This window comes from Struthio camelus, chromosome 5 (assembly GCF_040807025.1).
Source record: "Struthio camelus isolate bStrCam1 chromosome 5, bStrCam1.hap1, whole genome shotgun sequence".
NCBI lineage: Eukaryota > Metazoa > Chordata > Aves > Struthioniformes > Struthionidae > Struthio > Struthio camelus.
In genome coordinates, this window is record NC_090946.1 from 80764476 (window position 1) to 80791682 (window position 27207).

General features: G+C 51.0%; 1 protein-coding gene across 4 annotated transcripts in view; it reads left to right on the plus strand.

Annotated features, from left to right (window-relative positions):
• TRIM9 (tripartite motif containing 9) overlaps positions 1-27207 on the plus strand; it is an 81657-nt gene that overhangs the window by 15739 nt on the left and 38711 nt on the right. For all 4 annotated transcript variants that reach the window (XM_068947565.1, XM_068947567.1, XM_068947566.1 and 1 more), the window contains exon 2: positions 27075-27170. In XM_068947565.1, coding sequence (XP_068803666.1) covers positions 27075-27170 — 96 coding nt within the window. The remainder of the gene's footprint in view (positions 1-27074; positions 27171-27207) is intronic.

Genomic DNA, 27207 nt, shown 5'->3' on the forward strand with positions numbered 1-27207 from the left:
TTGTACTTTTGTGGTATAGAAGGACTTCATTTCTTGTGTTGAAAGCTAAATACTGCAAAGCCTTGTCTGGGATTTGAAATACTGCCTGCTAATCCTGTTCTTGGCTTTTTGTAAGGCAGCTTAAAACTTAAGATGACTGTTTGATGTGCCTTCTATGAACTAAACCTGTCTCTCGTTCCCCCTTCCCTACTCACATATTTAAATTAGGAGTGTTTCTGTAATTTTTTTTCTTTACCTTGATACCTCAAGCTAAAAATAACATGTTCCCATCGGTTTGTTTCCGTATTTCCATATGGCAGTCATTATTAGGAAATAGCTCTGCAGCCCCATGTCTTCTCTGCCTTGGAGCATACAGACACAGGTCAGCTCTCAAAGCAGAGATAGAGCCTGCTGCCCAAAGTGACCCAGAGGGGCTCTATTTGGGGTTGGGAGATGTCGCAGTAACCTCCATACCAAATCCCACCACGCAGGCCTATTACTTGGATCTCAGCTTGGAGTTGGCCCAGCCAAGGCCGGATTTCCTGTGTAACCTCTTTAGCATTGTTCTGTCTCTGTTCTCACTATCAAGGAGTCTTGTCCAGCCCCAGCTCGTGTCTCCTCTGCTGCAGCCTCCCAATATCTTGATGAATCTCCTCTTCCTGTTGTGATTGCTCAGACGCTGACTCAAAGCTCCTTTAGCTATCTCATCCTAAGGAGCCCATCATCATCTCTGTATTACCCTGACTCTCCTTGCGCTGTCACAAGCTGCTTGACTGCACTGTTGGATCCTCCCAGGCCCTTCTGTGTCTCCTGTGTTACTTCCCTGGCCTCTTGGAAACTCCTTTCCCACAAAGCGTTTGGCAGTGGAGGAGGGCAGCTCTTTGCTGTGGCCCCCCTTCAGTACCATTCCCCGCTTTGCTGCTTCCCATCTGTTAGCTGTACTGGGCTCTTGTCTGCTCTCTGGGCTTCTCAGCGCGTCGGGTGCCCCACTCCATGTTTGTTTCTAATCCCAGATAAGAGATAAGATAAGGGATGTCTCTGATAAGGACAAGAGGAAATGTTAGAGAGAGAGAGAGATTTTTAAAGGTGCCATGGTGAGCTGAAGGAAATCCTGCACATGCTGAGCACATAACCAGGGTCTTGCATGGGATGTTGTTTGCTTTGGGCTGAGATGCAGAACATTTGCTAGTCCTCCGCAACACACTGCCTCCTCCTCTTGCTGTCGCCTCATTTCTCCTGCCCTTCACAGAGGTTCTCTACTTCAGAGGTTCTCTCCGTTCTACCTTTGAGCTGCCTCTCTCCCAGTTTCTCTGGTCATTGCAGCCACCCTTCTTAGCCTAGCTGAGAGACACCTGTTCTTGCACAGCTGAGTTGGATCCATGTTATGAACACTCAGGCATCCTCTTGCGCACTGCAGTTTTTTCTCACGCTGCTATTTCCCAGGTATCCTTTTTCATTTCAGACTGATGGAAGGTGGTTACGTTATGTGAATCTTCGTATTTTCTTCCTAACTGGGGCTCGCATCTGTTTCTCATGTGCACTTATGACCAGGAAGATGTATTTGTGCTGTTTTGAGTCCTACTGTTAGTGGTGCTGGCCATCCCTCACAGAGTATTTGCCAAGCTGGAGATGTTCCTCCTTCACGTGATGTGAATTGTTGCTTTTCATTGTTGTACCCTGTGGTGGACCCTTTCACTTGGCTTTTCATTCATCGGGCTATGTGCACATCCCAACCCCACGTATGAAGTCCTTGCAGAAACCAATCTCCTGAGCGCCCTCCAGAGAAGTGGGGGCCAGGTGGTGAGGCTTGGGGCTCCTTGCAGTGATTTGTTCAGCAAGCTTTGCCATCCTTGCCCTTGCCCTGCGGGACATATAGGAGTGCAGCTGGTCCATCCTCACCACACTGAGATAGGACCTTATTCTCTAGAAACTTCCAGAGGTATTTACCATATTTCTGTTTCCTTTTCTGCTTCAGCTGGTGTTGCTTTAAGGTCTTGGGAGCTCTTCTTTCTTTCCTATGAAAAAACTATTACTGAAGTACATGTGAATTATTCCCTCCTCCCATCCCTTGGTGCTTCCCGGATTCTTCACTTCTTCATAAATAATCATGAATGATTCAGTAAGTCCATTAACTGCTTTCCTCGTGACACTAAGATATATTGCTTAGCTCCGGTGATTTGGATATCCTTCAGTTCTGAGTACTGAGCCCCCTCGCCTCCTTGCTCCCTGTTGATACACTGACAAGTTCTTCATTACTTCCTGATTAGCCATACGTCCTGTCTTATTAAAGAAAATTTTTTTTTTAAAGGCACTCATTAGCTTGGGTCTTCCAGAATTATTGATTTGTTCTTCCTTCTTTTTTATTAATGGATCTACAATCTTCTCATAACCCATTCAGTTCGTTTGGTTAGCCTTTCCTCTTAATGACTCTCATCCTCCCCTGTCTATGCTTTTCCTTGTTCCATACTACCTTTATGGCTATCTGTGCCTTTCTCTGTGTTTTTTTTTGTTTTGTTTTTGGTTTTGGGTTTTTTTTTTCTTGAAAAGCTTTGTGTGGGCCTTCAAGAGGCTTCTTCGGACACCTCTTCCAAGGGTGAGGGAGCGTGACTTCCAAAGAACTTGTTCCTGGACTGCATTAGGAGGGCTGGAAATTGAAATCCTCAGAGGGTTTAGATTTTTGTGCTTGCTCAGTTCCCCACCTTCCTGAATAGTCCTGGGTCTTCATTCTAGGCACTAGGTGCTTTGCTGTGTTTGGTAAACTCTTTCCTGGAGGATCTGGCATTCTGCTGTTAAGCGGCTTCCACCAGTTATTCCTTTCCATCTTGTGCTGTGCCACATTTCCCTGCTTCCAAATTATATTACAGGCACAGAGACATCTGAGCCAGCAAGGGAGGAGACAAGAGGTGTGGGTCTTTCCCAAAGGAAAGTTCTCTTTCAGTAGATGAAGGGGTTTGGTTTGCATGAGGTATTTTGGTGGGGAATTTGCCTGTGTGCTCTTCACGGCTTGGTCAGAGCATTTTTTTTGTCTTCTCCCAGCCCTTTCTGCGGTCTGCCCTTGTGGTGTTTGCTGGACTGATAAAGCCTGGCCACCATCCTCATGCACAGAGCTGTTCTGGGTTGGCGATCTCGGCATATCACTACAGGTCTGTTCTCAGCCATGCTTGTTCACAGTGGTTGAAGAGTCACAGCTCAGATTGCTCTTTGCTCTTCCTCTGCAGATCAGCCAGACTTCCTCAGTTCGATCACAGCATACCTAGCCTGGTACAAGGTTAAACTGCCCTCCACCTTCTGTGCCCCTGCAGGCCCTGCACAGATGTTGCTCTGCTCTCAGCCCCTTTCCAAGAGCCGTTTCTCCTGCCTTCTTGTACAGTTTGATCAGCAGGAGACTGGGTCCTGCCTTTGGGCCTGGAGGGGAGAAGAGCTGTTTGCAGCTCTTGCCTGTGCAGTCCTTAGCTGGTGGCAGGGGTGTGCAGGACCCCAGTAGTGTCACCCCATTGATTGTCACTGTGCTGTCCTCTACTCAGGCATCACCTGGGAGCCTCGAGGTGATTGCGTGCGCCTCAGTGCAAGGGCTGCTTTCTGCTTTGAGCATCATGTTTCCCAAGCGACTGATTTGATGGGCTCTGGAGTGAAGTGCTGCAGCTGCTGGAGGTTGTCCGGAGCTCACAGGGGCAATGCTGTTCAGTCTGCCCTTGCTACCCAGAGCAAGCAGCAGCTAGGGAGCGTGAGGTTTGTGATACAGTCGAGTGTGTCTGGCTGAGACCATCTCCAGCACCCAGCCATTCAGAAGCAAACAACGGTTATCTGCAAAATGCCCCCTGCGCACACCTCTTATGGGGATGGAGAGTCTAGTGCTCACACAAACTGCTCCCTGCCTGACGTAGGACTCTTGGTTATTCTTATTCGGGCAACAAGATGCTTTCCCAGCCTGCTGTCCCTGCCCTTCCCCATAAGTCCTGTTCCCTCCTTGTTTTTGAATGCTCTGGGGTCCAGGCTGCTTTATGGGTACCTCCAGTACCAATCATAATCCGTTTGCTACCGCATTTTGGGAGTAATCCCAAATCCAGCCCTTGTCAGCTTGGGAAGTTTGGAAACCTGGATCCTTTGCCTAGAGTAAGGAGCTGAACAAGGAGAAAGGTTGTGTTTATTGTATTTCTCCTTCACTGGGGCTGATATCTGAGCCTCCTTAGCCTGCTATAAGTACTTTCCTGGCAGCAGCCACCTGAGTGTCTGTGTGGCTGTTGTGGTGAGTGTTGCTTTCTCAGTGCTGTAGTATCCATGGTGATGGGAAGTATTTCTAAATGCTTAAAAGCAGATATGAAATCCTAGATCTTGAGCCTGCCCTTTGGTCTCTGCTGCACCTGCCCTTGGTTTCTTCCTTGAAGGGTAGAAGCCCTGTCCTATGCACCTGAATGCAGCAACAGCTATGCTTGATGGTTTAACTGAGCAGGCACTCACTGCGTGTCTGCTCAGCTTCCCCTCTGCCAGGAGAGGAAAGTGGAAAATCGTGTAAGCAGAGGGGTGAAACCTGAGGGGTTTGGCAGTGGCCTTGCACCACTGGAGGACCTGGCACTGCGTTGCCTCAGGAGCAGACCACGCTGAAACCTCAGAGTGCAAGTGGATGGGAGCATCTCAGCTTAGGCAGAGATATGCCCAGAAGGCAAAAGCTAACCCCTCTCTCTTTTGTAATACAGCTTTGATCATAGAAAAAATTGGGTTAGAAGGGCCATCTGGAGATCTGGAGCCCAACCTTCTGGCCAAAGCAGGCCAGCTTCAGGTTGCTCAGGGCCTTGTCCAGTCAAGTTATGGAAATCTCCAAGACTGGAGATGCCCCCACCTCTTTGGGCCCTGTCCCAGTGCCTCACTAGCTCTCTCCAAGCAGCTCAAATTGTTGCTAAAACAATAGATAATAGGTAAGGTCAGGATGAAGGGAAAGGCTCAAGCAGAAGCAGGGGCAAAAAACGCTGAATTCAGTAACACTCCACTAATAACTTTTCCCATTGCAAAAGTGTGTTCCAGAAAAGGACATTCAGGCCGCTCCATCACTTAAGACTAAACCCTCTTATGACTTCTGTACTTTTGATTTGTTGAAATCTGCTGATAACTTATTCCAGCTGGATGCACAGAGCATTTGGCTGTAACTATGATTGAAGCACAGTTTGGAGTGGGGGTTGGGTTTCAGTCACAGCTTTCCTCTCCTGCTCACAGTAAAATTAGAAGCAGCAGCAATAACTGAAGGAGAGAGTTTTTCTAGTGAACTCAACCTGGGGCCAAGTCCCTCTGACCTCTGCTTCCTTCCTCAAAGGGACATGAGGAAAAAGTCATGCCAAACCTGTGATCTCCCCAGCTGGTGCTGCACTTCTCAGGCACAAGGAACGCTTCCAGTGCCAGCAGGAGCTCCTCGTCTCCACCATGACCTTGTGGGAGTCTGCAGGAGATTCATGGCTGAGAGGAAACATCAGAAGTGGCTGATCTTGAGAGACAGGTTTCTGGTTCTGTTGGAGAGGGAGGGAATGAAGCAGAACGGCCAGTTGATCCATGTGCATCTCATCTTTGTTTCCCTCTTCCTCCTTCTGCTGTGGCTGTGTGATACCAGCAATCTTATTAAAAGCAGAAAGCATAAAATTAGTAATAATTTGCTGATATTCTGTTGGCAGTGAAGTCTTGTCTCCCAGTGCTTGCTAACAAAGCAGAGTTCCCCCAGTATTCAAATCATTGCTGAGGGGCAGGGTAAGTCAGATGCGCTTATCAGCACCTCTTCTGGGGAGCTGACCTGCTGCAGAGGGTGCACAAACAGGTTAGTGAAACACCTCCTGACCTGTCACGCTTTACAACTTAGTGTATTGAGGTGCTATGAGCTCTAATTCATTCTAATGTATTCAGCTATGAAATATGGCCATTTCAGGAGATGCTTGTCTGTGGTTCAGCCATCTGTGGCATTGTGAAGGAAAGGGCTGGGGCTAGTACCTGTGTTTCAACACCTTTCCTCATTGGGGTGGGGGGAACCTAAAGACACCAACAGAACTGTCACATTTTTAGAGCTCGTTCCACTAGTTAATTGACGTAGCTGCACTGCAGAGAAAGAGGTCTCATCCCCTCTACAGATGAGGACCAATGATGACGAGCAACGTGGCCTGGGTCCTAGAAGTAGTTAGAGCCATGCTATGCTGTCTGTTGTCTTCCCTGTTTCCTGATCCCTCTGCGGATAAACACCTAGTGATGCGTGCTGGAAGCAGCTCCTGAGAGCTGGACTCTTCTCCTGCATCTCACGAACTCTCAGTGAGCTGGGGTGGCATACACTGGGCCAGGCACTTTCCTGCCTGCTCACCTTTCCCTCGCTGCCTCCTTACAGTAGGCAAGCTCCATGGCCGGCTTGGAGTGTGATACTCGGCTCTTCTCAGGAACAGTTCCACCTTTGTCGTGGTAGGGTTTGCAGCAAGCCTAGAGATCACTGCTCTTCCCTAAACATGTGACCGTCAGCTTGGACAGCTGCTAGACAGCACCTGGGTCTCCTAAGCATGTTTTGTTGATGACTCAGAGAGTACTTGGTACACAGAACAACTCTGGAGATTTAACTTCACGCTTCTGTGCTTGTCAGACATTCACCATTAAACATGAACTTTAAAGCACTAGCCAAGAGCAACGTTTAGCAGAAGATGGAATGAGTAACCCATGTCCTCTTAGAAACATATCAGAGAAGCAGAGGGAGAGGGGTTTGCTGTGTACTCTAAGGCTATGTAGTTTAGTGGTGTATTTGCCAGAAGAAATGATACCCTCTGGTTTATTTGGGCAGGTCCAAAGAGCTCAGCTGGATCAAAGGCCTCAGAGGAGAGTGCAAGAAACTGTTCGAAAGGTGACTGTGAAACTCCTGCCTGTAGGGGAAATTCATTCCTGATCTCTTGAAATGAAGAGGCAGAGAAGGGGATGGAGCAGGCTCCATCCTGGAGCGTGCGATGAGGAGCATTTGCCGGCGTCTGGGAAGCACCCCCAGGCTCTGCTCAGCCCCAGGACAGCCTCAGCTGGAGGATGGTGACCGATGTGGGGCACCCGCCATCAAGGCAGTCATAAGCCATGTTTGGAGTGTGCAGGAGGGGGGTCAGTAACAGGAGGCCTGGAGACCATGGCTGGCAGGGAAAGAATGGACAAGCTGGAGACATTTAGAGAGAAGAAGGAGATGTCAGAGAAGGGTATTCTGGGGACAGTCTTCAAAGCTGTAACAGGCTGTTGCAGGCTTCGTGTTTTACAAACCTGCACCTAATGGGACAAGAAGCTGTGCATCTAAATTGTAGCAATGGAAACACAGTCAAACAATGAGTTTCTGTTGAATAGGAAGCGCTGCACCGGACTGTGCAGCCTCACCAGAGGTTTCTGAGAACGGGCCGGACAAGCTGGCGCGCGTTAGGATGGCAGCAGCAGGGCTGCTGCTGCCTTGGGGCTGCCATCTCTTGGTCCCTCCAGCCGTGCCATTGTGAGACCCAACTGGACCGCTTTCTGTTAGCATCCTCTAGGCTGTGGCCAGGCTAGTGAGTTTGTAATGGCCAGGTCTGTTCCATGCCCCAAGGCAAGTGGCACAGCACCCTGCCCTAGAGCGTAGCGGCCTCCCTGCTGGGGAATGTGATCGGGAGTTTTGGCATACGGGTAAAGGCGGTTTAAGCGCTAGTGACTCCAAATGCCATCGTCTTCAACAGGGATTAGCCAGTATGCCATTAATTAATATCAAACTGGGAAAGATGGCTTAAGGCTGAGGCTATTCAGACTTGTGGCAGTGATGCAAAGGACCAGCTGTTGGTTACAGCCTTTCAGTGCTGCTGCTCTTTCATCTCAGCACATGCCAGACTGCTTTCCATAGGGGCAGATGATTGAGAATGAATAGCCAAAAGGAGCATACAGCAGAAGAGCAAAGCCCTTGTAGTTGTGTTGGACTTTGAATGTGCCCAAGGTAAGATGTGAGTGGGAGAGGAGATGTCTTTTGTTACGCTAATTTAGTTGGGAAAGGCAGGCAAGCTTTTGGGCACAGCAGCCCATCCCCTAAGGCTTCAGGGTCAAGGATTCATTAGGAAATGCCAGCAGATGGGTTGTCCGTAAGGCTGTGATTCAGCCCTGCTTTGTGGAGATGCTTGAGGGAGATGTGCACTTTCTCCCGCTGAAGGAAAGGGCTGTGTGTTGATCGCCAAAGGGAATTAGATGCCGTCTCCCATCTGTGTCTTTGTAAACCTCCCCTGAGCTAAATCCTTGACTGCTTGCTGTTTGTTCCGTAAAATCCTTGTTTTGGTCATCAGCCAAAGAGGCAAAGGGTTGTGAAATGAGAAATAGTGCATAAGGCACCAGGCTGGGATCTCTGAAAGCCAAGGTCTGTTCCCGGCTCTATTCAGATTGCTAGTATAACATTGCACGGGACAGACAAAATGCAGAGCTGTGAGGAGGGTGTTAAGGCTGTGTGACCTCTTTGGTGTCGGCATTTGTGTTAATGCTGTTTGAACATCGTGCTTTTAACTTTGCGTTCAACACATGAGGCGCCTTAGATTGGGTGCTCACCAGCCCAGTTGCCCTAGAGCTTTCTGATCTAGACCAGCAGTAGATGGGAGAAGTGGACTTGCCCAATGTCACATCGGTCACCCATGACAGAGCAGAGTTTGGGCGCCAGGCCTCCTGGATGCCTACCAGGACTATATTCGATAAGAAGGTTGTTTCCTAGCTTTCTCCTCTTCATGGACATCGGTGGTGGCGACGCTGAGTTGCTGCTGCTCCTCATGCCAGTCTGTGCGAGTGCGTTGAATGTCAGTCAATGGGATGTATTCCTTTACCTTACCAAGTTCAGAGCTGAAGAGCATAATACACCAGCAGCTTTTGCAGGCGATTAAATGTCAAAGCAAAGTCAAGATGCTGGCTAGCTGTCAAGCCTGTTTATGACTGTACCAGGCTACAACACACAGATGGTTATTAAGGCCATAAGAGAAGAAAAAAAGGATGGCCAATAAACTTTAGTACAGAAAGAATTGCCTCATAGGACTTTCATCCTGCTTTCCCAAGTACTCCTGAGTTTGGGCTAGGACTGGTAAAAATCATGGTTTATGCAGTTAATCAGGATTAAATTTAACTCCAAACAATGTAATCAGATTTAAAGATTTAATGCAATAATGGGATGGCAGAGCTAAAATGTGAGTAGCCAAGGAGGCAGGCTGAATAGGAAGGAAGTAATTGGATTGAAGGCAAACAGGGTGTTATTTTAAGGCAGAGAGCTGTGCTGTGTACCTTCCTGGATATTGGGCCATGCCAGGATTGCCTGCGGTGATGCCTGCACCCAGCATCTGTGCACTATCATGCTAACTGTACCCAGAAAAGTAGGTGAACTGATCCCCTGGCAGCTTTGCCTGCAGACTGGTGGTCCTGTTTTGTTTACACACAGGTACATCCGTAGTACCTTTATTCTGTACATGAAACAGGTCTGGATGTGTGCCCAGGAGTCCATAACCTGAGTTTTTGCTCAGACCTGAGTCTGCCCGTGCACCGTGGAGGAAGACTGGGTCTAACGGGACAGGCTTTATCTGGTGGGACTTTCCTTGCCACTTCCAGGATCATCCTTCATATTTTTTGAACGAGAAGCCACAGCAGTAATTTGTGCCGTTCCAAGCTAGGCAGACCCAAACCCTCTCCCTGATCTGGATGTGATCAGAAGTAGTTTAAAGCTCCTTGACCTTTTCTGGGAGTCCTTCCCCTACTGCTCGTGTGTTCTGGATAAATAAGAGTGTTTCTTGCCTTCCCTGGGGAGCTCATTTTATTTTGGGTCAACTCCAGCCCTCTGGCGCTCCGTGAACCCGAAGCAGAAGGAAGGTCGAGCGGAGCACTGGGCCAGGGGTTGTTTGCTAGAGAGCGGCAGCAGATTGCTGCCCCCCATAGGAAGCAATGCGGCTGGTTTACTTTTCCTTCACTTGGGATGTACCAAGTCTTTACCCTGATCTCTCCATTCTGCCGGCAAACCTGAGCCCTACTTATGGGGACTGTGCTGTTCGCTGGGTGTTTTCACATTGCACAAGTGGATTTAAGAAATTCTGCAAGAAAAATGGTGAAAGGATCCTGCCAGGAAAATGTAGATTGAAAGTTAGAGTCTCAGTATGGACTTGACCCTGGTGAATCCCATCTTCCACATATTATAGCTTTGAGCCTTTCACAGAGGTGATTTGAAGCAGAATGAGAGTTCTGCTGCTCCAGCTGCTTATGCCATAGATATTAACAACTTTGACCATAACAGCATCACTAACTGCTTCACGTTCTCCTCCCTTTGTGGCATGGGGATGTGGGAGTCCTTGGGAAGAGCTGGCAAGATGGACTGTGGGTAGATGCTTCCTGAGCATCATGCAGTGGGATGCTTTGATTTTTTGCCACCTTTTTGCCCAGAGAGACACCCGACATACAAATGGCCAGATATGCCTCTGTCACAGGGCAGCAAGAGAGGCATCTTGGTCATGCGGTGAATGTAGCTCTAGTGATATGATGGATGTTCGGCCTTCCACGTCCATCAGAGGCCCACTGCCTGTCTTGAAGTCCTTCGCTAGCTTGTGGGAGGGATAGTGCAGGACGACCTTCTCTCAGAGTGTGTTATTAGTGCAGTCCTGCTTTGGGATGTAGACCCAAAGTAGGTTTCCCAGTGAACGGAGACCGCTCTTGGTCATAGCAGTGCCATCAACCAGAAGACAGCTTAATGTCTAGGCTTCTACCTTGCAGCAGCTTTTGCTCTTGTAAGCTCATTTTAAGGCTCCCTAAAGGACATATACCTCAGTTCTGCCTTTGTAGGACAGTGGGGGTTTTCTTCAAATGCAGCCACAGAAAGAGAAAATATAATAAAAGTGGTCCTGTCAGAGCTGTCATCTACTATCATCTGCTGTCTGCTATGGTTGTGATAGAATGTGGTTGTTTAGTTACAAAGGCTTCTGCTGCACCCAGCTTGATAAGGCAGTATCCCTGTCACAAATCTAACCATCCAGGAACCGCTGTCAGGGCTTTTCACTCAGCTTCAGAGTCACTCAGTTGTGGGTAGTACTGCACAATTTGCTTGCCTGGTCGAGCTCTGCGGCTGGAAATCGAAAGCTTTCTGCGAGGTCAGAGGAGCAAAATCGGTGGGACTGTTGTGACTTAGACCACGCTGACCTGTGTCTTTATTACTTAGGGGAGAAAGGCTCCCTTGGGTTGAATAGGTAGACTCCCGCTTGGATCCCGGAGCGCCCTGTCGTCCTGAAAAGCCAGTTTGGGGGACGTTTATATGCAGGTGTGATTCTGCAATCCAGCCACCAGCTCGGTTTGTGCCCCTGATATTGTGGCAGAGTCAGACTCAGAATGCCTGATGGAGTGAGGACAATTAGCAACAACCGGAGGATTTATTTCATCTTAATGGAGAAAGTAAGCGATGTTTGGCCTGGTTCTCCTGCTGATGCGAGGCCAAACGAGAGCGCTTCTGTTGAGGGTAATGTCACGCGTTTGCAAGGTTATACCTGGGAATATCCATGCCCCACTCTCCCCTGTGCATAGCGGGGAGTGAAGAGCAGGTTCACTCCCCCAAGCAGAGGTTCCTGTGGGGACAGCACATGGGGCCACATCGGTCCCCTGGTGTCATTGGCAGCTGCGGCCTGTCACACACCATTTCGCAAGCCTCTTTCGGCGCTGCTACTGAGAGGCTGACCTAGAGCCCCTGCCGTCGCATCTCAGAGAGCCGGCGCTGTGGTGGCAGCCAGCATCAAAGGAGGCTGCGCTCAGAGCTGGCCCAGGAGCTCAGGACACAGAGCGAGCTCCTATGTCCCTAAGTGTTCTGTGCCGTCAGAAGGGGAATCCAGGGCTCAGAGGCTTATTCAGAGTGAAGGGAAAATGCCACAAAGCGCAGTGATCTAAAGAGGTATCAGCTGCCATAGAGATTAGCTGTTAAGTGGACTCCTCAGGAAATGCAGTGTCTGGTTTTATTAACCGCTATTCTCTCCAATTAAGGCTACACAATGAATTTATTACTTTTTAAAACAATAACAATGCTATTTCAGGGGCTGCCTGAGATGTAGAAGAGCGTGCTTTATGAGCCTGTTCCTTCTGACCTGCAGAGTATTGTTCAAGAAGCTGAACTCTGTGCTTTTTAAGGCTGATCATAACTAGATCAGTTGCCCTGATTACCTTGCACTGATGAACCTTATTACTCTTAATATTTGCCACACACTGACTTTCTCAACGTCTGCACAGCAGGCGAGTGGATAACTATGTCAGTAAGCCATCTTTCTCCATTTCCCCCCTGGATATTCATTCACGGCTAACCCTACATTGGTAGGGGTCCAAAGGAAAGGGGCATCTAACGGCACGTCTGAGTAACATGCATTCTCACTTTCCAGAGCACCAGGAAGCCAAATTTCTGCGACACGTCCTGTGCTTTATCATGCTTAGGTGAGGGACATCTGTTGATCAGACCAGAATTTACCTTTTCAGTGGGCAGTCTGGGTGACTTTAGGAAGTCGACAACTGTAGTCCTACCCTCCCCTAACTGACTTAAGTCCCAGGAAGAGCTTTGCCATCAGAGCTTGGCTCCAGTCCGCTTATCTCAAACATGAGGCTAAGGTGCAGCTCTGTGGTGCTGCTTGAGCTTGGTCCAGGCACAGCCTGAGCGGTGCAGAGCTGCACTGCCACCAATTAGCAGGACATGCTAATGGGGCCGTGCTGATGTCATGCTGAGCCTTGCTGCATAGCGTTGCGCTCAGCTCTCACCTGGAGATCTCCAGCACCTCTGCTTGGTGCAGTGCTGATACAGCGAAAGGATGCCAGTGCCCTGAGCGGGACCAAGCACACTTGACTCCTCATCTGTGATTCTCCTTTCTTGGCACAAGGGCACGCTGAGCTCTCAGCAACTTGGAAATGTTCCCATCTCCTCTTTCATTTCCTGATCTCTCTAATTGGATTCAGTTCTGCTAGTTTTATCTCCCTGCTCCGGTGGTAACAGCAGCTGCAATCGAAAGCAGTGGAGGCTGTAGGAAGCTATTCCCAGTGAGAATGTCCCTGTGCAGACTAGGAGAGGAAGCATCACGGGGGGAGAACCGTGTTACCATCCAGCCTGACTCCTCCAGTGTGGAGGAAAACGTAAGGTCACATCTCCAGTGGAGGGGAGTCCATGCACGTTCCCCCAACAGCTCTGCGAGAGCAGCTTTCTGGGCTCCAGCTCTCTGCTCCTCAGAGAAGCACGTGGGTATGATGTGCATGGACATGCACTGCTCCCCTGAGCAGTCCCCCCCAGGTGAGAACGAAGGCCAGTTGTTCTTCAGGTCCAGGAAGAGCTAGGTCAGCCGGAAATGTCAAGAGAAGTGCAAAATCGGAGGATGGAGGTCAGCCTGCTTCTCCCCCCAGCTCTAGGAGCTTGGCACAGGGGGAGCAGGGTACGACCCAGGCACTGTCTGCCCGCCTGTCACAGCCCGTGGAAGGGCCCCAGCACCTGCAGTCACAGTCACAAGGCCGCCCTTTGCCACGCAGAGGTTTGGTCCAACTCTCAGCCCTCTGAGGACTGGGGAGCAGCAAAGAGCACTGAAAACCCCTTTTCCTGCCTTCTCCACAAGTATAGGAAGAATGTGTGCAAGAAGGTGTGTTCCCAGCTTTCCCAGAGGTGAGCACAGATTTAGTTTTGTGCGTATTCTGACTGTAAATCACCTCTCTAGCAAAGAACTGGGCTGTCTGCTCGGGGAAGTGGCTGTAAGTGCTGGTCCAGGGGAGCTATTTGCCTTTCCACCCACTCAGGACGCAAGGTTTGATTTCCGGACTGTGCCTTGCAGGGAAGGGCAGGGAGCCAGGAGAAGGCGTAGATCAGCTGCAGGCTGTCTTCTGCCTCTCACCAGCCTCATTCATCTCTGGGAACAGAACAACACTGACACACAGCAAATGAGCCCTGTGCTTCCAGGGTGCTTTGGAAATGCCACCAGCCACATGACGGCGGCTATAGATCAGTGTGCTCCTGGCTAGGTCGCAAGTGACTGTAATCATACATCATTACAGCTACACTCCTCAAGACGTGGCTCAGCAAATCATTAAATGAAGCTACGTGTTAGCGTTGCTCTGGGAGGGTCTGGCTTGCGTCAGGATCTCCGCTTTGCCTTTTCTGGCCAAAACATCTCTTTGCTTCCTCCAGTCTGCCTCCTTAAAGCCCGTACCTCTGTTGCTGGCACACGTCATTTTAGTGTCTACATCCATCGCATCTGCAAGTCTCTTCAGTCCAAAGAGCATTCATCTAAAGTGTGTATGTGGGACTGGAAATGAGCCCAGACCCCCATGTTGTGCCACTGGTACCTGGAAATTGTGCTAGGCCCAGCTCGTGGGAAGATCTCAGGAGTACTAGTAAGTGGGTGATGTTGGTCGTAATCTCACTGTCATGGCATTTGGAGGCTGTACAAACTCATTAAGTGCTGCAGTGAAGTCAACCTTACTTGGGGACTTGGGTGCCCCCCAATGCAGACAGGGGAGGAGCCTTCTTCCCTGATGTCTCATTTTGGCCTCCAGGAGTGACAAGGTTCACACAGGCATCTGATGAAAACGGTGAGCGAAGACCGCTTTTAGTTAATGCCTTCTTGTTGATTGCTCTGCAAATTCACTGCTGTCACGTGGCAAAGCTGTGTGGCTGTTCCCGGCATGCCTGTTTTGTGCAACTTTACTCTTGCTGGGCCGCAGTTGGTGTAAATTGTAGGAGGCAGCAAAGTTACCCCAGAATTGTACCGACATGGCCAAAGACAGCACATGGGCCAGCGTGCGATTTCTACCACCCTTCACCTTTGGCAAGGCCCCTCTCCTGGTTGCATTGATGCAGAGGGAGCGGCCTTGGATCTACGGCGGGCCTAGGAAGAGCCAAGCTGGCAGCAGGGAGAGAAAGGGAGGGTTGTGCGTGGATGCCTCATACAGCCTGCACTAACCATTTCCCCCCGGTCTGCAACGTTGCCTGTGAGTGCTTTAGAGACGAGGAGATGAGTCCTGAGGATGCCGTTTCCACCTCAGCTAGCTATAGGCTTTAGAGCTGGGAGCTGAGTTGCTGACTGCTGTGTCCTGAGCTGCCCCCGCGAGGGATGGCGGGGAGGATTTTGTTCTAGTCCCACTTGTATGAAGCTGCTGTCAGCAAAGTTCATCGCCTTCTCACTGGGGTTTAAATTCTCAAAGAAACCAGCTCAATCAATATGATCTTGGTAACAAGATTCCAAGGGACGTTGCCGTGCAGGCGAGGGTGTGGAAATTGCCGTTCAACTCAGAAAAACAGCCTGCGGTGAAGAGCTGCTGTATATTCCCAGTGCTCTCTACCTGCCTTTGCGCCCTGATCTCCGTGTGCAGAGCTGCAGCAATATGGCTCTCGCTGAGTTTAAGAAGGGACGTAGAATAGCTGGGAATGCAATGCCAGTTGAACACCCTCCGCTGTCAGCCTGACAGATAGAAAAGAGCTCGCAGCGAGCTGCTCAGGACTGGCAGAGGCCTTGTGAGGCATCCCTGGGTATGTCTGTTAGTGTTTTAGCTCAGATCAATGGTGTACTTCTGAAGTGACTCTCCCAGTTGTTCCCTTTTGCGGAGCTTGACTCACGCCCCAGAGCAACCTCGGCGCAGGACCTGGGTTCCTTTTGGAGGAAGCTGCCTGGAAGACGCGCTCCGGGAGCACCCCTAAGGCACGGCAACTGCAGGCGGGACTGGACTCGAGCTAAGTAGGTCTCCTCCTGAAATATGCAGAGAGCGGACGCCGGGTCTGCAGCACCAACTCACTCCACAGATCTGCGCTGATCAGTCCACAATACTTGACGTTTAGTGAAATAGCTTTTCACCTTTACCGTGTTTGCCCCGTAGGGTAGCTGCAGGCGACTAGCAGACCCTTGCTCAGCTTGCGTTTTTCTCAGCATTTCTGTAATAGAGCTGGCGGTTCTCTCTGTGATTTCAAAGTGATGTGCATTAGGTTTTGCTGAGGAAAAGCTGAGGTGATTTGTTGTTGAGTGTTGACGAAGCAGAGCAGGAGTTAATTGAGGAATGTCAAAGGCATATTAGTAAGATCTTGGTGTTCCCGTTTCTTCTCCCTAAAACTCAAAGCAGGGACTACATCCTCATTGTGCAGACAGAGTAACTTCAGCCCATCCTCGCTGAGCAGCGTGACTGTCGTTTAGGTCACACTGTGTCCCTGGGATGGGCTTGTCCCCAGCACCGGTCACGTTATCCCATGCGCTATTTAAGTACATCGTGGCCAAGGTCCCCTCCGTGCTCTGTGGCACTGCAGCTCTGCCTACCCCCAGTGGCCCAGTTAGCCAGAGATGTTGTCCGGTACGGCAGCCTGCCACGTCTTGCCGTGTCTTGCTGCCCTCGTTTGCTCTCTGCAGCCCCTTTCCTGGCAGGCAGTCCAGACCACCTTGCTACTTTACTTTTCATTTGGGCCAGTCACGGACTTGGTCCTCCTCTGATTTCAAGTGTTGGATCTGAACCGACTTCCTAGCTGGCCGCCCACTTCGGGGTCAGGGGAAGGAATTGCACTTTCTGATCTGCAGGGGAAGTGCAGCTGATTTTCTTCCTCTGTCCTCCGCTCACCTACCTGCTGCTGTCTGCCGCAGACACCTTGCAGCGGCGCTGTGCCCAGGGGGGCAGCTGTCCAGACGGGGGACGGATGCCGGGAGCCCTGCTACGGCACTCGCAAAGGCTGGAGCCGCTCGCCCACCCTGCAGCCATGGAGGGCAGGCAGCTCTGCTCGCTGCCACCCTCCACAACAACTGCCCGGGCTCCCAACAGCACCGCTGCCACACACCCCAACACCACTACGCATCCCCAGCTTTCTTCCACCTCCTGGGCCGCCTTCGTGGGATTTTGTTAAAGCCACTTATTTTTTGATAGCATCGATAAGAGAGCAGTAAAGCCTTCCTGGGTGCTGCAGCGCAGAGCAAAATCACTGTCGATCCTGGCAGTGTCAGTGTTGGAGGCCTTATCAGCTCAGCCCAGGTTGTTTTTATTTATCCCCCCCCCCACCCTAGGTCATCAAGTATCAAAGTGAAATCTCACAAGGGCTGTCGTTCAGTGCGATAAGGAGCTGCTGCAGGGTTATGGGTGCTTGTTGGGTGTGGGCTGGGGAGGACGGTGCGAGGCAGGGTCCCCGAGGGCGGGGGCGTGATGTCCGGGTGACCCTGAGAGGGGCCTGCTTGCTGTGGGTCGGCTTGCTTGGGATCCCCACCCTACCAAAATCACCCTGCTGCCTGCGTGACCCTCCCTGGTGCTCCCCTTAAGAGCCAGCTAGATTCAGCTGTTCGCAATAATCAGCCAGGAGCGGGAGCCCCAAGGTCCAACGTGCCGTCGCTCGTGCTCACAGATGGCCCCAGCCACTGGCTTTGTTCGTGCAGACACTAGGGCAGTGTATTTCCGCAGCAGACAGAGTTGATTCAAAGGCTTCAGCCTGGAAATAAGACAAGGATGTATTCTTTCCAGGCACGATGACCTTGCTGAAATCCTTTCATTGCCTCCCGCACGGCTCTGGGATTCCCTGCTCCAGGGAGGGCAGCCTGACCTCCGGCAGGCACCCTCCCTGCTCTGCCTCCTCCTGACCTTGCTGCAGGCTTGCTATGGGCAATGCTAAATTTATGCTGAGTTTCTTGCATGTTTTATTCAGTCTGGTCTCAGTAGCACTATCATGTCCTGCAGTAGCGCTGGCAAAGTCCACCGGGCCATCTGTGCTAGCACTGCGGCTTGCCCAGCTCACTGCTAGGCTAAGGGCTGGCAGTTACTGTTGCCTGCCTAGAGCCCCTTCGCCTGCACACACGGCAGAAAGGGACTGTGGTCCTAAAGGGAGACTGCTAATCTTTTGAAAATTGCCTGCTGCAACTTGGTTGCTAACCCCTGGAGTTGCACATTAGCCAGCACTGGGCGACCCTGTTGGAAGCAAGACCCTTGCACCAAGATTGCCACTCATCTCTTTTTATGGACTTGAATGTATGCAATTCTTATGCCAAAACTGTTAAAGAATAGTTCTGGCTTCTAGATCACGTGTTAGGAGCAGCGCGCACAACACACCCTCTCCTGGACGCCGGTGGGCGCCTGGGGGGCTGTGGGGCCAGGTCACATGCTATTATTTCCACTCTGAAGCAGCAGAGCATTTTGCTCCTGCTGTGAATCCTTATGTTCACTGGAACTTTCTGCCTCCTGATTCATAGCCCTAACTGGTTTCCGCAACCGGGACACCTAGTGCTTTGCAATCTGGAATCACTCCTCAGCAGCCTTTGGGAGAAGCCTGTATGAGAAGGAGGACCTGAACCCCCACCTTGAATTCTCAAGCCAGCGCCCTGCTCTTTAAGCAGACTTTCTCCCAGCAAGGGGCTTCCAGAAATGCTACAAGCAGCCCTGCTGCTTCACAGCCCTCTCTGCAGACCTGTGTCAAAAAATCAGACGTGCAAAACTCGCCAGCAGGAGTTTGGTGACATGTTTGCAAGATGGCTTGTGAGCAAATCATTCACTAGGTCGCAGTGAACACAGGGACATGCAGCAGCCCCAGGGACAGCACAGGCTGCCTGTCACTGGGGGCTGTGACTTGTCTGAGCTGCCAGAAGAGCTGAACAGCCTCTTCTGTGGTCTCAAGCAGCAGGGCTGACTCCCTAGTTCTTCTCTGGGAGGGTCAAGCAGAGTCTCAATAAAAACAGCAGGTGTTATGGTATCTCTGCCTCTTCTGGAGACAGAGGGGCCTCTCCACAGGCCCTGGAATTAACTCCTGTGTTGATAAAAATTGCCCCAGAGATAATCCGCTTTGCGGATCCCTGCCTGCCCCGGAGCCCCAGCCTGCCTTGTGTGTGCAGAGATCATCTGCTCTGCAGATGCCCAGCTGCCTCCACGCTGCTGCACAGGCGGCAGGAGCAGCGCGGCCCGCGAGCGCGCAAGGCACGTGCCCTGCGTGGAGCTCTTCTCCCAAGGGCTGCTATATGGTAACAGTTTGCCTTTCATTTTCCTTGTGCATACCCCAGTTTCCCCAGCACATCAGCAGTAAAAGAGAAGAACCAAGGCCCCCAGTACGCAGCGTTAGCGGTCACTGCCTTCCTGTCCCTTGCTTCCCTTGTTATCTGCAGTGTGGGAGTGGGAGCTGCTCCTAAGGGTGTATTTGCTCCTGGAATTTGCACCCAGGAGCTTTGCTTACAAAACTGTCCGCGCCCCTGTATCTGTGTGCATGCATGCGTACGTGTGTCCCCTGGCTCACAAGCATAGGCTCTTCCATCTGTTACTGCTATTTGCCACATTCAAGAGCTTTATGTCAGGCTCAGAGCACATCCTTCTCATGGGAAGCCAGGAAAATCTGAGCTGGGCCTGTGTCAAATATGCGACAGCAGAATAGTTCCGTTTGAAGAGAGGTGTAATTCAGATCTGCAGCCTTCCTGTAGCCTCTCTTGGCTCAAAGTTACAGTTATTAGTGAGTACGATGGTCTGGCTTTGCTCCTCCTGCAAACATGCCAGAGGCATGGCAGGGAGGCCCTGGGAGTGAACGCTGCTCTCCAGTGACTCAGGCCAGCTTTCGAGGGTTTTTGTCGCCCGATTACTCCAGAAGACACCGAGGAATTCAGCGTGCAGAGACCAAGCAGGCGGCAGGGAAAGCTCCTCTCTCAAACAGCCTTTCGGGTGCAGGCGCTCCAAACGAGCAGAGGGTTGCCCCAGGGGCCGCCGGGTGTAATCCGCGGGCTGCTACACGGCTGCGTGCCCAGCGTGGTTTCAGGGGACGTGGCTTAGCAGAGCGGAAGAAAGAGGAAGAGAAGAGAGAGAGGCAGGAGGTCGCAGCTGCAAGGAGCATAAGAAATCAGCTGCTGCCCTGGCAGCACCCGGCACAGCAAGCTGGCTGGCTGGAAAGCTGGAAAGGGCACAGGGTCAGTCCGGGAAGCGTAATCCGCGCCTGGCTCACTGGGTTTGGCATGCACAGATGGGCACGACGGTGATTGATCACTGGTCTGATTTAGCACAGCGTGGCAGAAGGGCATGATTGGTGTCACCATCGGTAGATTAGTCTGGTATCGATCTCGGACAAAATCGGGGAAGAGTCGTTCTGGGGTTCTCTTGCTAAGGAGTAAAAGGACGAGGAAATGATTAATGTCAGTTATGGAGGTTTCTAGGAAATAGCCTTATCAGACAAACGCTTGAGGATGTTCAGGTTTGATAACAGCAGCTGCAGAGGTGTAAAGTATTTTTGGCAAGAGGTTTCCTTATTCCCACATAGGTATTAGGTGCTTAGTGCATGGTGCAGTGTCACATCACATCGTATGGATTGGGAGCTGGCACACTGGTAGAGCTCCAGAAGTTGTTGTCTGGAAGTGGTGATCAAAATGAGGCTGAACTGAGGCTGGTTTGTCTTCACAAGAAGGGATGAAGTAGGTGTCTTGACGCTCGTGTGATCAGGGCTAACAGCCTGGGTTAAGCTAACCCAATCTAGGTCAGGACAGAGTCTCTCCTTGGGGCAGATCGACAGGATCTTTTGCAGCATAAGGCACAGCCAAGTCCCCGCAGTCACTCAGCATCTCCCATGAGGACTCGGCCTTTGCAGGACTCTGGGACATGCTGCTGCCTCAGTTTCCCCTTCTCCCCCCTCCTTGTGGCACAGCATATCTGCAGGCTTTGGTCTCCTACAAGAGGTCTGAAGTTTGTGGCAGGGAGCAGAAGGGTTTTGTGGCTTGCAGGAGATGGGGTATGTGGAGTCGATGCTCTGGAGATCTTCTGGACCACATCTCTTCCACAGCAACTCTACAGCCCCTTTCAGTCTGTGCTCCTCAGCTCAGGGAGCCGGGAGAGGGTGCGAGCTAAGGCTGCTGCTTGCAGCTCCTCACCATCCTCCCAGGACCTATATCCCCAGGGCGGGTTGAGGACATTTAGCCACCAGCACTTCAGTGAACTCCTCTGTGAACCTGTGCCTCTGGTTACTTGGCTCCCTGAAAAGTTAAAGGTGCATTGGTTTTTGTTTCCTGGAGACCTGAGGGAGGCTGTAGCTGTTTCTCTTCCTTCATTCGCTTCACTGGCCACATACAACTTTGTTCAGGGCGTGAACGAATCCTCTGTGCAGGGTAGCACTGAATGGAAATGGCAAGGGTCCCTCTTTGATGACTGGCCACCAGCTCTGTGAGCCTGGTGCTGCTAGTTAGGGAAGTCTGAGTCCTCACCCTGTGCTGCAGGCTCGTGTTTGGAGGGACAGGCTTGTGTTTGGAGGGGCAGGGTCAGCTCTCCTGATGGCCTAGGCAGCAGCTCCAACGCAGAGCTCCTGCTTTCTGCTCATAGGCAGCTCTGAATCCTGAAGTCAGGCTCTCATGCCTGGAACGGAAAGCCAATTAGCAGTAGTTTAGCTTCATCAACTTTCTGATTTAATGCAAGTTTTAATTAAACATCCCATTTTAATTAGTCGGGCATCACATACAGTAAGCTTGCCTCAAGATTCAAAGACTATAGGTTCTATGCTATAATTAAAGGAAAGTAGCACATGACTTCAACTCCAGCATCTGTGGCAGCTCCTCATCCTTTCAAGGGTACAAGCAGAATGGGGAATGGCATCTTTTCTCGCCATGGCTCATTCCTCTTCTCTTTTGCTTCATTATGGTAGCCTCACTGCCCACATTCAGATACTTCCTCCTGGAGGTTAACAGCCCTTGTTCCAGTAGAGGAAGTGGCTATGAGATGACCTGGTTGAAAGGAGAGAAGACACAGGAGCTGGTCGCAACAGTTAGGATGTCAGAACAGGTCCTGGAGTCCTCAGCCGAAGGCCGAGAGCGCTTTCAGGGTGAGTTTTCTGTCCGAGGGTAATAGAGAGCACTTACCCATCCATGACAAATGTGGAGGTGCAGTCATCTGTATAGTCGCAGGTGCAAATGGCGTTTGCAAAGGGCATGGCTTGCAACAACACAGAGGAGATGGTTTTCACAGGGTGTGCAGTGAAGCTATGAACTTCTTGGGATAGGACCCTGTGAACGGTAAAAGCTCATGTTGGCCCAAGACAAGACTGGACAGTTCTGAGGAAGAGAAATCCAAGGAGGGTTACACAGCTTGCACAGAAGTTGTGCCCACCTGATGAGATTCCTGAGCTGCAAATTGGTGGAGGCTGGAGGAGCACTTAGAGAGGTGTCATACGCACTCTTTTTACCCTCATAACTCTTCCCTAGAGATTTGCTACTGACCACTGTTGTACAGAAGATGCTGCACTTAGGTGTACGCTTGGCCTTACCTTGAACAAAAATGAACTTTGCTTGATCTCATTTGAACTGAACAACCTTTTAACGTCAGCAAAGGCTTGCTTTCTCGCATGGAGGTGCAGCCACTCAGGGCTGGGAAACAGGCAACGCAGAGCTGTGCAGTTCCTGGGTGTAAAGGGGCTGTGGTTGCTTCCAGCTGGCAGGAGGACCTGGGCTAGCAATTATTTTTCAGCTTCCAGAGGAGCCCTCCTCTCCATGAGACTGGTGTCTCTCCTGACTACTTTAGGCATGTTGTCTAGTGTCACAGCCTGCAAACGAATTGGGTTTGAAATGAGAACAACTGTTCCTCACTCTTGTTGCTGGCTAACGCCAGCTAACTTCAGACTTCTCGGTATGCCAGATGGAGCAGTCACACAGAGCTGAGTCCTGCAAACCCAGCATTCAACACTAAGCGAGACCCAACACATCCGAAAATAACAGGCCCAACTCCCTTCTCACCTCAGAGTAAACCTGGAGGAGCTCCGTTGCCGGTAGCTGGGTTAAACTGGAGGAAAACCAAACCAGCTCTGCCTGAGAGATGGTGCAAAGTTTAAAATGGTGCTTTTCTTGGTTTCTCGTAACTGCTCCCGCTGCCAGGAGGCGGTTGCAGCCCTGCTGATGCACCAGCCTTCTGCACCCAACTGCACTCATCCACGTGCTGGGACAACAGAAAATCAAAGCCTGACAGAAATCCCTTTGTCAGCTCTGCCTGAGAAGGAGGGTAACGGAGCTATTAGTGAGCACAAGAAAGGGAATGGATTCTCTCGTAAGTGCTCCAGGGACAGAGATTTAAATGCTTAACTCCCATTAATGCTAATGTGCATTTACAGAGGTCCCCTCTTGCTGCCTTGAAACAAGAGCATTGGAAAAAGAGGCCAGCTTTCTGGAAAGAACAAATTCATTTGATTTTAAGAGCAAGCTAAATAGAATTTGTCTTCATTTCACACTCATTAATTCCACTGCCTATGCTAGCTATGGGGGAGACTGCTCCCATCCCCTCTGCTCTCAGCATCCCTCCTGCTCTTACCCCCAAGACCTCTTCCTGGTATGAGCCTTCATTGCCCCCATCCTCCCCCTCACTCATCCTCCCTAGATCTTCATCCCATGTTCCTCTGTGGAGCGCTCACACACACCAGCTGCCAAGTTCATTTCTTGTGGAGAACCTGTGACTCTGCTTCACGTGGCTGGTGATTAAATCCTTCTCCGAAACGACAGGCTGCATTAAGGCTTGGGTTTGTTCCAAGGGTAGTGGCTTTTCAGGAAGGTACCACTAGAATTTATAGGCCCAATCAGTCATTTGACTCCTCTCTGCAGCCCCTGGCTTATTAACATAATAACAAAAAACAGAAGGACCTGTTTTTTCTGTGCAGTGTGATTATGAATCATGTTGTCAACATGCCTGTAACACAGCCCATAATGGGTGCATTCAGGCATGCCTTCGAGTCCCTGCGCTCATTCTCGTACGCGCTTCGTTGTCACACGGCGTTCAATAACATCGTTTAATGGACTAACTGTGATGGTTTGCAGCTCGGCATCCTCACGCGGGTGGCACTTGCCATCAGCAGCACCGGTGCAGCAGGAGAGCTAGGCAGAGGTTTTCCTGGGAAGCACTTCGCAGAGAGTGCTGGGATGGGGAGATGATGGGGTAGTTCATTGTTGTGGGCTGTGCAGATTCAGAGCTCTCCCGGTTGGAAAACCACATGCCTGGGAGGCACTTGGAAGCCCGGAGATGTGCCCAAGGTGCTGCTGCCAGCCAGCATCAGCCTAGTTAACCAGCCCCTGTGTGCTCACAGCTGGACCTGGATGAGGATGAAGAGGAGGATGACGAGGAGTTTTTGAGGAGCTATTTCAAGGGCCTTATGTAGGAGCATCCCCGTATGTGGGGAAACAGGCACAGCTGGAGGGAGAGGTCTGCCCACCTGCACTGGGAGAGCCTCAGCATGACACCGAGTCTTTCTGGAGATTGACACAAAGCTCATGCAGGTGCAAAACCAAACCCCAGAGCTCCCATATCCAGTAAAAGGCCTGTGGCCACCCATAAATAGGAAATGGCACCGTGCACCGACTTTGCACAGGCAGATCAACCTGTGCTGGCTCTTCCTGCATGTTGCTGTGAACTGGGCTTGCCAGCGTTGGTGCCCCATTCTCCACTGCAGGGGCAAGGGTGTTCAGTGTGCACATTATGAGCACCAGTGGTTAGAAAAAGTAAGGTTTCCTGACTGTTACATAAACTTGTCGTTCCCAGTGTAGGCACTGATGGCATCAAGAACATCTTGAACAAGGGGAAGGGGTGAATTGAAGGAGACTGGTGCTGTCCAAGGTGAAAGAGCTACGCAGCGAAGCTTGCATGGACACTGCATACCGGCACTGTAGAGCTCTTAATAAATTTTAAGAGCACATTTAAAATGGTTTCCCATTAGGACAGCCTCAAAGAGTTATGCTGATATCAAGATCTCCTTTCTGAAATTTATGTTGAAATAAAAAAGCCTTTCAAACACTTTATTAAAGGAAAAACGCCTGCCATGCTGCAATTTTAATGAGGAGCTTGTAAACATAACAAATTCATGCTGCTTTTCCCTATTAATTGCCCACGTTGTCGAAGAGCAGGGCCCTTCAGCGCTCACTTCTCAAACCACCGCCCTGTGCTCTGCAGGGCCGCGGTGCTAACTCCGATCGCAAGCTCTGTTCCCCGGTGTCATCCGCTCCGTGCACGCGTTCCCCGCCTGTGGAACTGAGCGTGCTCAAGGTCCTGACCCGCCACGAGGGGAGAGAGTGGCATGCAAGAAAGGCCATTGCTAAGGGCAATGTGATGGAGAGGAGAAAGACTGCACTTCCAGGTCCTTTGGGAGAGGGGGGGGAAGGAGACAGGCGGACATGGGACAAGAAGCCTCTTTCTCTGGCCACACCATGAGTCCAGAGCATGAACCAAGGGGCTGGCCCAGTGCCAACGTGGGTGCCTCCATGAACAGGGAGTCCGGCTGGCCTGGCTGTGTGCAGCTAGCCCAGTCGCCCTGTGCTGTGCCGGGAGACGCCCTGTCTCCCGCAGCCTCCTCACACGCCCCCGATTTCCACCTCTCCAAGAGGGAGATCTCAGCAGCGTGCCTTTCTCCTCTGGCCTTCGCTCGGAGAGGGGAGGGAGGGGAGACGGGGAGGCCTGCTGAGCTGACTTAGCAATCCCATTTTTATTAGAGATGCATTCGCTGATTAGCTCCACATCCTAGTGACTTGGGCACAATAAATTACAAAGGAAATGCAGAAATCACTAGGGTTATACTAAAGTCTCCTAGGAAAGCAGCACTAAGGTCATTTTCTGGGCCATTAAATGGCTGTCATTCGTTTGCTATCTAGTTTCTTTGATACCAATTCATTTTTTCTTAATTTCAGCCCTTCTGCATAAAGGGGGCAGGTGCCAGCCCAGAGCCACGGTCCTGACCGCAGGAGGGACAGTCACATAAAACTCCACGCAGGGCTGATTCAGAGCAAGCGGGGGAGAAATCCAGCTAATACCTGTCCCCTCTGCTGCAGCGTTTGCCCCTAATGCTCCAGCACCTCATAAGATCGCTCAGTAACAACCCAAAGCCCATGCCAAATTACTTGTCACCATCAGCAAATCTGGGTTGTCCCCGCTCAAGAGATGCAGCCATCCCATGTTACAGCTGCTGTCTTTTATCGGGCCCACACGAGCTCCTTGGGGCTGACAGCAGCTCCTCATGTGAAACACAGCCTGGTTTGGCTCACAAATGGGCCCTTCGGGGTCAGCACAGGACAAAGATTTCACAGTTGGCATTTTACTTCTTTTCTTGATGGGTGCATTTTGCCAAGCAGTATGAAAGTCTTCCAGAAACACAGTTGGGTGTGATATGGTGAGCATGGCCGCTGGAGTCGTAAATTACCGTGCAGCCGCCCCTCTGGGGAGCAGAAACCTTTTTGGGTGGAACTGCCCCATGACCAGACACCCATGGTCCCACTGCACAGAAGGAGTTCTCAGGAGTTTTTTGGCTGAAAGATCTTGCCTCAAAACCTGCATGGTGTGTGCAGGCAATTTGCAGCCAGTGAAAAGAGGCAAAATCTCTCATAGAGGTAAATTGTCACGGATATTTGGCCAGCTTTTGGGGTAATAACTCTTACTGAAATTACAGCAAAAGGGGAGGACTCCTGAGTTAATCTTTGGAAAGTGCCATGAAAAAGAAAAAGCATAAGACACGATCATTATTATTGGCATGTTATGCCACTCCACTCAGCTCAGCATTAGTTGGAGCAGACTGTGGATGTGCGCTCCCATGCTAAGAGCCGTAGTGCTGGGAGAGGAAGGGGCAGTCAGTATTTTGCATGCTCTGCCTTAGCTTTCCGGTGCATCTTGGGGTATTTCCCTTCCAGTTTGGGTGGCCTGACCTCCCCCTCACTCCCTGTGCCTTTTTGCTGGCTGTCCTCAGCAGGGCCAGCCAAAGGGGAAGATCAGATGGCAGGAGCAGGACAGGTCAGATCCTACAGGATTTTTGGTGTCCGACTCCTGGAGGGCACACAGAAGCCGTGGGAGTTAGTGACTTTGAGACTCGATGGATGTGACTCGTCGGTGACCACGCAGGGAAGCCTGTGGAGGAGATGGAGACTGAATCTCTCTCTCCTAACTCCAGGGCATCTGTGATGACAGCTGACCTCCTTTTCCTCTCCTTACACTCAGGGCACCAGGGGCAGAAAGACACTTTGGCAGGTTGCCAAAGGCTGCACACCCTGGAGAGGCAGATCTTGGACTGCAGTCAATCCCCAGCTCCGGTCTCACAGGCAGCCCCGTAAACACCAGCTCCTCCAGCTCAACGATGAGCCCGGGATGTGGCAGTGACCTGTCCCAGCCACCCTGCTGCTGTATTCACTGCAGGATGCTCACATACGTGCTCTTTCTTCCGTCTGCAGAGCCAGCTTTCCCAGGCCCTGAATGGCTTGTCAGACAGAGCCAAGGAAGCGAAGGAGTTCCTGGTCCAGCTCCGCAACATGGTGCAGCAAATCCAGGTATTGTGTCCCCTGGTCGAGGAACAGCCCCTTGCCG